This window comes from Bombina bombina, chromosome 2 (genome assembly GCF_027579735.1).
Source record: "Bombina bombina isolate aBomBom1 chromosome 2, aBomBom1.pri, whole genome shotgun sequence".
In the NCBI taxonomy this organism is placed as follows: domain Eukaryota; kingdom Metazoa; phylum Chordata; class Amphibia; order Anura; family Bombinatoridae; genus Bombina; species Bombina bombina.
In genome coordinates this window covers 1,317,318,884-1,317,331,042 of record NC_069500.1, presented here as the reverse complement: position 1 = coordinate 1,317,331,042, position 12,159 = coordinate 1,317,318,884, and the positions used below count along the sequence as shown (strand labels likewise).

At 35.8% G+C, this 12,159-nt stretch overlaps 1 protein-coding gene across 1 annotated transcript in view; it reads right to left on the bottom strand.

Annotated features, from left to right (window-relative positions):
• Nucleotides 1–774: 774 nt before the first annotated feature.
• SORCS2 (sortilin related VPS10 domain containing receptor 2) overlaps nt 775–12,159 on the bottom strand; it is a 1,789,666-nt gene continuing 1,778,281 nt past the window's right edge. Inside the window, exons 26-27 of the mRNA XM_053704165.1 lie at nt 11,426–11,583; nt 775–4,298 (exon numbers count right to left, since the gene is read on the bottom strand). Coding sequence (XP_053560140.1) covers nt 4,234–4,298; nt 11,426–11,583 — 223 coding nt within the window. The 3' untranslated portion in view covers nt 775–4,233. The remainder of the gene's footprint in view (nt 4,299–11,425; nt 11,584–12,159) is intronic.

Genomic DNA, 12,159 nt, shown 5'->3' with positions numbered 1-12,159 from the left:
TTTGCAGTCTACAGAAAAGGAGATGAGTTAAATCATGCACAATTGTTTATTTGCACTGCTTTACAACAGTGAACCTCTAAAAAGTATCATAATGAGTTTTATGTTTTTATAAACCATGTGTCCTTTGCAATGTAGTCCTTAATTGCTAATATGTATATTAGCAGTGGATCTTGTATAGAGGAAATTATTTTGTGTATGTTAGGTGTAGCTTAAAGGGACACTAAACCCATTTTTTTTTCTTTCATGATTCAGACAGAGCATGCAATTTTAAGCAACTTTCTAATTTACTCCTATTTTAAAATTTTCTTCATTCTAATGCTATCTTTATTTGAAAAGCAAGAATTTAAGCTTAGGAGCCGGCCCATTTTTGCTTCAGCGCTATCCAAAAATGGCCTGGCTCCTTAGCTTAGATTCCTGCTTTTTCAAATAAAGATAACAAGAGGATAAAGAAAATCATTAATAGGAGTAATTAGAAAGTGCCTTAAAATTGCATAATTCATCCAAAAAAATACAAAAAAACCTGATATGGCAATTTTAATCAATCTTAACTGAACTGGGGTTGGGAGTGGTCCCAGAACTAGGGTTTTCCCCAGTGTTGATCCTCCCTATACATTTGAAATAATACAGTAACTCGCAAGAAAAAAACCCCTGAAACAATGACCAAAAGCATTGTAACAAATACTTACTACTAACTACTATAAAGTCTTGTCCTTTAGATGTCTGCAATATATGATATGGATATAAATCAAATAACAAGGCCAGGAAACGTCATGGTAAAATTCCTTTCTCACCTTTTATTTCATAATAATTTAGAGAAATGTTACTAACCTCCCATACATATAAACATTTGCAAATAAACTGAACAAATATTTGCAATTTGTATTCAAAAAGTTTCACTGTGCTATAAAACAGTTTAAAGTCTCAATTTAAAGGGTGATTTGAGGCAAAGTTCTCTATGGGATGTTGCTTCAAGAAAAACATTAATAGAATTGAGCAAGTAAGTATTTCTCTAACATTTCACCTCTTTGATCTGCACTGCATATAAAATGTTCACATCACAGACAATAATTGCTTAGTAAATAAACAAAACAATATAGTGTATTCAAATGGAATGCTTTAGTAAGAAATACATAATTATTTTGCTGGCATAAATGACATTTTCACAGTTATGGCAGTCAAGGATATTTGTAACCAATGTTTTTGTACAATAGATACAGTAGATATCTATAAAGCTGGTTATACATAGCTTTACAAATAAATGAGAGGTTGAGGTAAGGGTATCATTAATTAGTTTGTTTCTTTAACATATGAGACAAAGTTGAAAAGTGTAATTTGTCAGCTTTACTCTGGATCAAATGAGTTACAGAGGGGATCCATATTGACTGGTCTGCATGTGCTAACCAACTTCACAGACCACCAATTGTGGCTTTGATAATATTTTATCTTCTGAACACCAAGTATAAGGTACACTTGTACATTTATGGGGTACAAAGTTTTCAAGCAAGAAACAAAACTATGGGTTTCCATTTAATGTGGCAGTCTGTTAATGCCAAAAAGCTACAATGATAAAAAAACCTGTAAATGTGATTCAGTGATTAAATATAGATACTGTAAAGTATTAAAGGCAATACAACATATTCAAGTTATTTTGTAAACATAATATAACCCAAGACACAAGTGAAAATTCTCCTCGGGATACTTCAAAGTGCATACCTATTGGCTTTGCCTTTTAATTGTGTTAATGTTAGGCATTACCACAACTATATGCTGGACTACACTTTGACTTACTCTCAGACAAGTATTACAAAAGTTAGAGGCTGAGAAAATAATTGACTCAGAGACATTCAAGGACTCTTTTTATCTACTTGGCAGTTAAGCAGTTAAAGAGGGCTGCAGTGTATTGCATAGCAATGAGTTACAGTCCCGTCTGATAACCAAGGAGTTAATTTAGAGAGATGGCAATTTAAAAACAAATGCTTATGCTTAATGATTCTTGCTTGATGAAGACCCTTTCATTGATTAGATGAAGGTTGCAAAAAATAAACTATTAGAATCAATATATAGAAAGATATTTGGAATAATATCTTTCAATGGGTCAACATATTAGTTCTTCATTGAAATATTATAGACTACCTTTTTTCAATCAAAAGGACTTAATTCTATTCAATGAAAAAAACTGTGCTCTGCGAAGGATTTTCAAATTCAAGGACATTATAGTCCAATTGAAAACAATTAGAAACCATAGCTATCGTGCAGTTTTCCAGTAGTTATGAACTGTTAATTTCATCAATACTTTGCATTGAGAGAATTTTATATTTTTATTCTGGTCCATTAACTTTTGCATGATATTTGAATGTACCTAATTATATAGCCTTGACCTAAAAAATCCCAATCTTGACATGTTTCCATTGGCACTTTTTCTTGGCTGCATGTACATTTTTTTGAGCATACTCAGTAAACACCCTTAACTGGTTTAATAAAAAGTTCAATATACAGATCAAAGCAGGCTTCACAATTATGTTAATTAGATTTAAGCTATTAAGGGAGCAGGGCCAAATTAAATGTTATAATCAGAATTGCATTTATGAGTGCAATTAAATGTTTTGAAAATCGTAAATTAAAGATGTACTAAAACTTAGGAAATATCATGATTTAATATTAATATTTAAAGGGGCAGTGATTGCAAGATTCATTTAGCAATTAATTCATCAAAATTAAACAGTATGAAAATATACGTAAATTTTTTAAATTTTGCTGTAAAAAACAAACAAAAAGTGCCTGTTCAAATGCTCCATAGCAAAGATGCAAGTCAAATTCTGTATGCTGCAAAGTGCTGTAAATTGTCTGAGTGAGCACCATACTACAAAGAGGTTGGCACAAATTAATTACGGGTAGGCTTAATGGGCCAAAATTAAAAGAGATAAGTTAAACAAACACGCCTGGGTTTTCAAGTAGTTTTGCAAATTATTAATAAAGTCACAATTTAAAAATGCCTGTAAACATCTATATTCTACACAGATCTTTTGCAATTCTCCCATTAATAACTGGTATATACAATGAATATATTAAAAATGACCTCATTTTGAATAACCTGCATTCTAACACATTAAATATTCATCAATAATACTTTATCATTTCATAGCCATGAAGTTCTTGAAAAGCCTGTGAAACAGCTGTTCATTTTAGATTTTTTTTTGTTTGAACCCTGTTATCTACATAATTCAGGTATCTTTAATCTAAGAAGGGGCTATTCACATGTATTGGAATGTCATATAAGACAAAAATCAGTCTAGATACAAATAATAGTTTAGCAAGACAAATTGAATTGTACGTAGGGTAGAGGACCATTACTTATGCTATTTCACTAAACATTTCAATTGGTATCAAACTTTAGTAAATAGATTCAACAATGCAGTGTTAGACTCCGTTTTTGTGATGGAAGTTTATAGCCAATATTTAAATTATAAAAACTAAAATGTTATGGGTAATAATGGATTAGATCCAGTAATCTTTGCAGAGACAGTAGGAAGACAAGAAATGAGGCTTTAAAAAAATATAGTTATTGAAGGCACATGGTCCGGAAATTGGACCACATGAACCTTTCTGGTGTTAGTAACTTTAAAGTAAGACCAAGGACTAGATTTACTACACAATGTTAGCCTTTATGGTCACTGTCCATTGACAGATTTTTAAGGATCCTTATTTATGTAACACTGTTCATGTCATTATAATGCTGCATGTATGACTCTTTCATCGTAGTACTTCAATACAATTACCTAAATGTCAGGTTAGGTTTTACCGATAAACTATACAAAGTAATTTGTATATATTACAACTGGTATAATTAAAAAAAAATTAAAAAAAAACATGTAAAAGATGGAGAAATTCATTATTCTAAATAAAACTCATGAAAAAAGGCTTGTTTTTTTGTAGATAAGGAAACATAAATGAAATAAACTGCATACACACGCAGAAAATGTGTATTGGGTTACAAATTTTCTACCATTTGAATATGAATTATAATAATTTTCTTTTTGCCTATTGTTTGAAAACAAATATTTAAACATTTAAGTCTTGTTTTTCGGCTTCCACACTAATAAACATTTGTCTTCATAATGGTTAGAGACGACAGTCACTTCCTGGGGTGGTTCATGTCTGATCCCGGCCACGTTCCAAGGAGAAATAAAACAATATAGAACAAAGTCTTTTTATGTTTTTCTTAAGCTGTAAACATCAGCTAACCAAATAGTTGTGCATTTCTCTTGAGTGGATACTCAGAACCACGCCTGAGTGATTACCTGACAATAAACAAACAGAAAATAATATATTAGACAGTTTATATATATATAAATATACATTTATTAATAATACACTGAAAGAAGGATTTAGATCAACAATACAAATAAAAAAGGTGCAGTGACATCACACTTTTTTCATTGATCCATGGCTAAGCATGGATTGATAGGTGACTCTGTAAGGGAACAGTGATATTGGCTGGGTGTCTTCTTGTGCTCATACAGTGCAGATATTCTCCAGGGACAGAGGTTTAGGAGTAGACATCTATCCAACATGCCACTGACCTGTGTATGGACACTGGCAGGCATCGACAATAAGGGGACCTTGTAGCTGCTCAAGTTTCCACCTCTCCCAGAGAGTGTCACTGGAAGGCAATGTTGTGGAGGATTCCCAAGGTTGGGCCATAAAAACCAAACAAAAATAAAATATATGGAAAACAAAATAGAGGATGAGTGAAACTGAAGGCGTTTGGATGCGGATCTATAAAAGTTATGATTAAAGTGTATTTAAAAAATAGCACATATTGTTTAATGATTTTCACTTTATAACGTGTAGTGCTATGAATTTTGATGTAAAAAAAAAATGAAAGTAATTTTATACAAAAGCTGCTATCAACAGAGAAAAGATATGAACTTTATTTAAGTAAGTGGGTAGTGGCAGGTATGTGTATAGCTTGACTTGTAATTGAAGGGGACTGTTTAATTTCTTGGGATAGCACATTGAAGCATTTAATATACATTAAATTAATCTTACCCAGTAGCAGCCTCACGTTTTCATAGGTAAATAAAAAATAAAATAAAAAAAACAGAGGCTGTATTTCAGTTAGCAAAATGGGAAAAAGTGCCTTGTCCTTTGGGCAAGTTTTGCTCTGAAATCACTCCTTAAGGAAATAGACTCAATATACCCCATATGTAGTAGCCTTGGGTGCTGCAAATAGTATACCATGCTGGGACTAATTTGAATCTGGGGGCTACTGAAAAGCTCCAAATTAAAGGAATTTGAAATGGGTAGCACTGAAATTCCACCCTATAAGTGCCCAAAACCCAGGTCGAGGTGTACTTTGTGGGCACTGCTGTAGTCCGGGGGAGTCGTAATGAAAATACATCATGTCTGTAAAATCTATGTAAAAACCAATTGTGTGTGTGTGTGAAAAATATACAAAAACTAAATATATCCAAATGATATGAGAGAGATTAATGATAAAATGGTTAAATATAGTGTTAAAATCTCTCTCTCTCTCTCTCTCTCTCTCTCTCTCTCTCTCTCTCTCTCTCTCTCTCTCTCTCTCTCTCTCTCTCTCTCTCTATATATATATATATATATATATATATATATATATATATATACATAGCCTGGGGTGTGTTGTTTCTACAAATATTTACCTTTGTGCATATTTTGGATTCGATGACTGCTATTAAGTCTACAGTGCCAGTTTAACTTTTAGCGTTAAACCAATAATTCCATCTTTGCAGTATTTGTTATTTAATTGCTAGAAAAACTACTTGGAGACCTAGACATATGTGGCATTCCTAAAATGAGGACAAAATAATTAATCTATTTTGAAGTATATTTCTTAGGCTACACTAGTTGTGCAGAAATAGCCCCCCCCCCCATTTTTCTGTATTAAATTCATATTTCTTCTTATGTTATGTACTCATATAGGGTATCAGAAGAAAGCTCTGCTTGTTAAAATGGCATAAAATATGTATGGGTGAACTTAACAAAAGAGTGGTTATTTATGGTGAAAGCAAAAATGACAAAACTGCCTCTTGTTATTGAAGCACTGAAACTGGGAAAAAATCTTTCTCCTTAAGGGGTTAATGTATAAATCACTTAAAATAAATGACACATTCAGTTTTATTGCAAAATCTATGTATGCTCATTAGTATGGATATTTAGGAATTGAGAATATTAGCGCTGTGATACTTGTCTAAATAAACCAAGAGGACTCTCCAGCCCCTCCAACGTTACTAGTTTACCAGCCCGTCAAGCTTCACCAGCTGCACTGTTATTCTATGCAGCTGATTCAAGAGTGGAGAGATTACTCAGCTTTAATGTGAAGTGATGAAGTTGAAAAGACCTTGTGAATTTTGCCCAAAATGTATCACTCTCTTAATGGCCTTAAGAAATAGAGAGAATTGGTGCCAATAAAAATGATAACGGTTTGGAGCAAGAGAATTACAAACAAAATCTGATGAGAAAAAGAGACAAATGAATATTGAGAAAGAGAAAAAAGTTGAGGCATTGATGAGGTGTAAAATTGAATCAACATCTTTGGTGATAGGCTCACTTTTCAATATACTTTTATTATTTACTTTGTCCCCTTTTCCGGTAATTTCATTCTGAAACTGTGAGCTTTTCAGTTTCTGTTAGAAATGAAAGTGCAGAACACTGTTATATTCCACACAGCTATTGGGGCATATTTATCAAGGTCCGAATGGAGCTTGATGCCCCGTGTTTCTGGCGATCCTGCAGGCTCACCAGAAACAGCAGTTATGAAGCAGCGGTCACAAAGACCGCTGCTCCATAACCTGTCAGACTGCTCTGAGCAGATGGACAGACATCGCCGGAAATCAACCGGATCGAGTACGATCGGGTTGATTGACACCCCCTGCTGGCGGCCCATTGGCCGGGAGTCTGCAGGGGGTGGCGTTGCACCAGCAGCTCTTGTGAGCTGCTGGTGCAATGCTGAATACGGCGAGCGTATTGCTCACCGTATTCAGCGAGGTCTGTCGGACCTGATCCGCACTGTCGGATCAGGTCCGACAGACCTTGATAAATAGAGGCCATTGGCTGTATACTCTAATGACCTATTTATAACTGTCCCTAAATAGCCACAGCAGAGAAGGTAACCTACGTTACAACATGGCAGCTAACATTACAGACACTAAACCTTTCAACATATTTTAACAGCTAGTGAAACTTTAAAAAAAATACATCTGCATTTTAGTCTCAGACTAATCTTTCTTTGAATGCACCATTCTATCTAGCATTTATTTAATGTTTAATGTCCCTTTAAGAAAGTCTCCATGAACAAACTAGAAATAATGGAAAATATAAATAATCTGTATTTTTTCAAATATTTGGGTAAAAGGCAAAAATGATTCTGACCTCAATTTTGAATAGAAAGACTTCCTTTAATTTGTAAATGACAAGAATGGCGCAACGAAAAAAAAAAAATTGGTTCAAAAGCCTGTGGTTTAAGTGGACACAAAAAACCCATAATACTTCCCTTTTATTGAGTAATTAGAGGGGAATTCTAGTGTAAAAATAAAATAGTGTATTTTATTAGAACATTTTATATATAAAAAATACGCTATTTTCATTATTATGTGCTTAAACCCTATGAACGGATTGGTGCATGACTTTCCTGAGCAAGATACAGGAGTATTTGGTGGATATCTAGGTACCATTACTGACTAAAAAGCTTTGTTATTCTCATTAGTTGCCAAAATTTGATCTTAGGTGCACATTTTTCAAGGTACGTGCAGAAAATGTTTTTCAGGCAGGGAACCAGTCTGCACATTTTCGGGGCCTCAGATGCAACATCTGCTGCCACAATGTAATATTGCACAAGCCCGTCCCTTCTCACATGCAACCTATAGTTCAGGAGCAGAGCTTGTCAGTCTGTCAATTTATTTGTCTGACATCGACAACCTCTGAGGCTGCAGACAGGTTAAGAAGCAACGGCCTTTTTACTTATTCGTCTGATATACACAACCTCTGAGACTGCGCACAGGTTAAGAAGCAGCAGCCTTTTTACTTATTCGTCTGATATACACAACCTCTGAGGCTGCAGACAGGTTAAGAAGCAGCGGTCTTTTTACTTATTCGTCTGATATACACAACCTCTGAGGCTGCAGACAGGTTAGGAAGCAACGGCCTTTGTACTTATTAGTCTGATATACACAACCTCTGAGGCTGCAGACAGGTTAGGAAGCAACGGCCTTTGTACTTATTAGTCTGATATACACAACCTCTGAGGCTGCAGACAGGTTAGGAAGCAACGGCCTTTGTACTTATTAGTCTGATATACACAACCTCTGAGACTGCGCACAGGTTAAGAAGCAGCAGCCTTTTTACTTATTCGTCTGATATACACAACCTCTGAGGCTGCAGACAGGTTAAGAAGCAGCTGCCTTTTTACTTATTCGTCTGATATACACAACCTCTGAGGCTGCAGACAGGTTAGGAAGCAACGGCCTTTGTACTTATTAGTCTGATATACACAACCTCTGAGGCTGCAGACAGGTTAGGAAGCAACGGCCTTTGTACTTATTAGTCTGATATACACAACCTCTGAGGCTGCAGACAGGTTAAGAAGCAGCGGCCTTTTTACTTATTCGTCTGATATACACAACCTCTGAGGCTGCAGACAGGTTAAGAAGCAACGGCCTTTTTACTTATTCGTCTGATATACACAACCTCTGAAGCTGCAGACAGGTTACGAAGCAACGGCCTTTGTACTTATTAGTCTGATATACACAACCTCTGAGGCTGCAGACAGGTTAAGAAGCAACGGCCTTTGTACTTATTAGTCTGATATACACAACCTCTGAGGCTGCAGACAGGTTAAGAAGCAACGGCCTTTGTACTTATTAGTCTGATATACACAACCTCTGAGGCTGCAGACAGGTTAAGAAGCAACGGCCTTTGTACTTATTAGTCTGATATACACAACCTCTGAGGCTGCAGACAGGTTAAAGGGACACTAAACCCACATTTTTTCTTTCATGATTCAGATAGAGCATGCAATTTTAAGCAACTTTCTAATTTACTCCTATTATCAATTTTTCTTCGTTCTTTTTCTATCTTTATTTAAAAAGCAGGAATGTGATGCATAGGATCCGGCCCATTTTTGGTTGAGAACCTGGGTTATGCTTGCTTATTGGTGGGTAGATGTAAGCCTCCAATAAGCAAGCGCTATTCATGGTGCTGAACCTAAAATGGGCTGGCTGCTAAGATTTACATTCCTGCTTTTAAAATAAAAATAGCAAGAAAACAAAGAAATATTGATAATAGGATTAAATTAGAGCATTAAATTTTAAGCAACTTTCTGATTTAATCCTATTATTAATTTTTCTTCGTTATCTTGCTATCTTTATTTTCAAAGCAGGAATGTAAATCTTAGCAGCCAGCCCATTTTAGGTTCAGCACCATGGATAGCGAGCGCTTGCTTATTTGAGGCTTACATCTACCCACCAATAATAATAGGAGTAAATTAGAAAGTTGCTTAAAATTGCATGTTCTATCTGAATCATGAAAAACAATTTGTTTTTAGTGTCCCTTTAAGAAGCAACATCCTTTTACTTATTCGTCTGATATTCACAACCTCTAAAGCTGTGAAAAGGTTAAGAAGCAACGGCCTTTTTACTTATTCGTCTGATATACACAACCTCTGAGGCTGCAGACAGGTTAAGAAGCAACGGCCTTTTTACTTATTCGTCTGATATACACAACCTCTGAGGCTGCAGACAGGTTAAGAAGCAACAGCCTTTTTACTTATTCGTCTGATATACACAACCTCTGAGGCTGCAGACAGGTTAAGAAGCAACAGCCTTTTTACTTATTCGTCTGATATACACAACCTCTGAGGCTGCAGACAGGTTAAGAAGCAACGGCCTTTTTACTTATTCGTCTGATATACACAACCTCAGAGGCTGCAGACAGGTTAAGAAGCAACAGCCTTTTTTACTTATTCGTCTGATGTACACAACCTCTGAGGCTGCAGACAGGTTAAGAAGCAACGGCCTTTTTACTTATTCGTCTGATGTACACAACCTCTGAGGCTGCAGACAGGTTAAGAAGCAGTGGTCTTTTTACTTATTCGTCTGATATACACAACCTCTGAGGCTGGAGACAGGTTAAGAAGCAACAGCCTTTTTACTTATTCGTCTAATATTCACAACCTCTGAGGCTGCAGACAGGTTAAGAAGCAACGGCCTTTTTACTTATTCGTCTGATGTACACAACCTCTGAGGCTGCAGACAGGTTAAGAAGCAGCTGTCTTTTTACTTATTCGTCTGATATACACAACCTCTGAGGCTGGAGACAGGTTAAGAAGCAATGGCATTTTTACTTATTCATCTGATATTCACAACCTCTGAGGCTGCAGACAGGTTAAGAAGCAACGGCCTTTTTACTTATTCGTCTGATGTACACAACCTCTGAGGCTGCAGACAGGTTAAGAAGCAGCGGTCTTTTTACTTATTCGTCTGATATACACAACCTCTGAGGCTGGAGACAGGTTAAGAAGCAACAGCATTTTTACTTATTCATCTGATATTCACAACCTCTGAGGCTGCAGACAGGTTAAGAAGCAACGGCCTTTTTACTTATTCGTCTGATATTCACAACCTCTAAAGCTGTGAAAAGTTTAAGAAGCAACGGCCTTTTTACTTATTCGTCTGATATTCACAACCTCTAAAGCTGTGAAAAGGTTAAGAAGCAACGGCCTTTTTACTTATTCGTCTGATATTCACAACCTCTAAAGCTGTGAAAAGGTTAAGAAGCAACGGCCTTTTTACTTATTCGTCTGATATTCACAACCTCTGAGGCTGCAGACAGGTTAAGAAGCAACAGCCTTTTTACTTATTCGTCTGATATACACAACCTCTGAGGCTGCAGACAGGTTAAGAAGCAACGGCCTTTTTACTTATTCGTCTGATATACACAACCTCTGAGGCTGCAGACAGGTTAAGAAGCAACGGCCTTTTTACTTATTCGTCTGATATACACAACCTCTGAGGCTGCAGACAGGTTAAGAAGCAGCGGTCTTTTTACTTATTCGTCTGATATACACAACCTCTGAGGCTGCAGACAGGTTAAGAAGCAACAGCCTTTTTACTTATTCGTCTGATATTCACAACCTCTGAGGCTGCAGACATGTTAAGAAGCAACAGCCTTTTTACTTATTCGTCTGATATTCACAACCTCTAAAGCTGTGAAAAGGTTAAGAAGCAACGGCCTTTTTACTTATTCGTCTGATATTCACAACCTCTGAGACTGCAGGCAGGTTAAGAAGCAACGGCCTTTTTACTTATTCGTCTGACATCTACAACCATTACATTTATATCAAATGAATAAACAACAAAGTACAACACAATAAAGAAAAAAAAGGTAAAATCACCTCTCGCATTCCCTAAAGTCTGTGTGTCCAAGTCATCATCAATAAACTCCTCCCCCTGGATGATATTTTGTGTGTCCTCACTGTGATTAACTGGGCTTGTCATCTCCTGCTCCTTTTCATTATGCATCTGGGCATATACATTTCTTCCTGGCATTTTCCTGTATGATGCAAAAACATGACTCACCATTAAATGAATATACAATATAGCCACTGAGTCCTACATACTTCTTCTAAAACACAATAAAAGTTCTTATTTAAAGGGACCTAAATGTCAAACAGTATATTGGGTTTTGCATGTTAAACTGTAAGCTCATTAAAAAAAGCTACTTTTGCCTTTATTTATTTTATTTTTTTAATGTTTTTATGGAGGTTAAAGTCAAGGCAAACAAAGCACATGTCAAAGAAACTACTTTGGGATTTGTTGCATAGAATTACATCCAATATGAATCAGAAGGACTATACATCACATGTTCACAATACGTTTCAATAATATTAAAATGCATATAATTTGTCAAAGATGGTATCTGAGGTCACTCTTGTACCTCCTAGTTATATAAAGTGTGCAGAGTATCAGAGGGTAATCAGGTCCGGGAGGAGACCGCTCATGGATCTCAAATGGTTAACCTCATTTTTGATTTTCTTATATATTTAACAGTATCCACTTATTATATAGGGAAAACTAACTAAGATACTTAACTCAAAACAGAATGAAACTTCAACAGAGTGGTTCATGA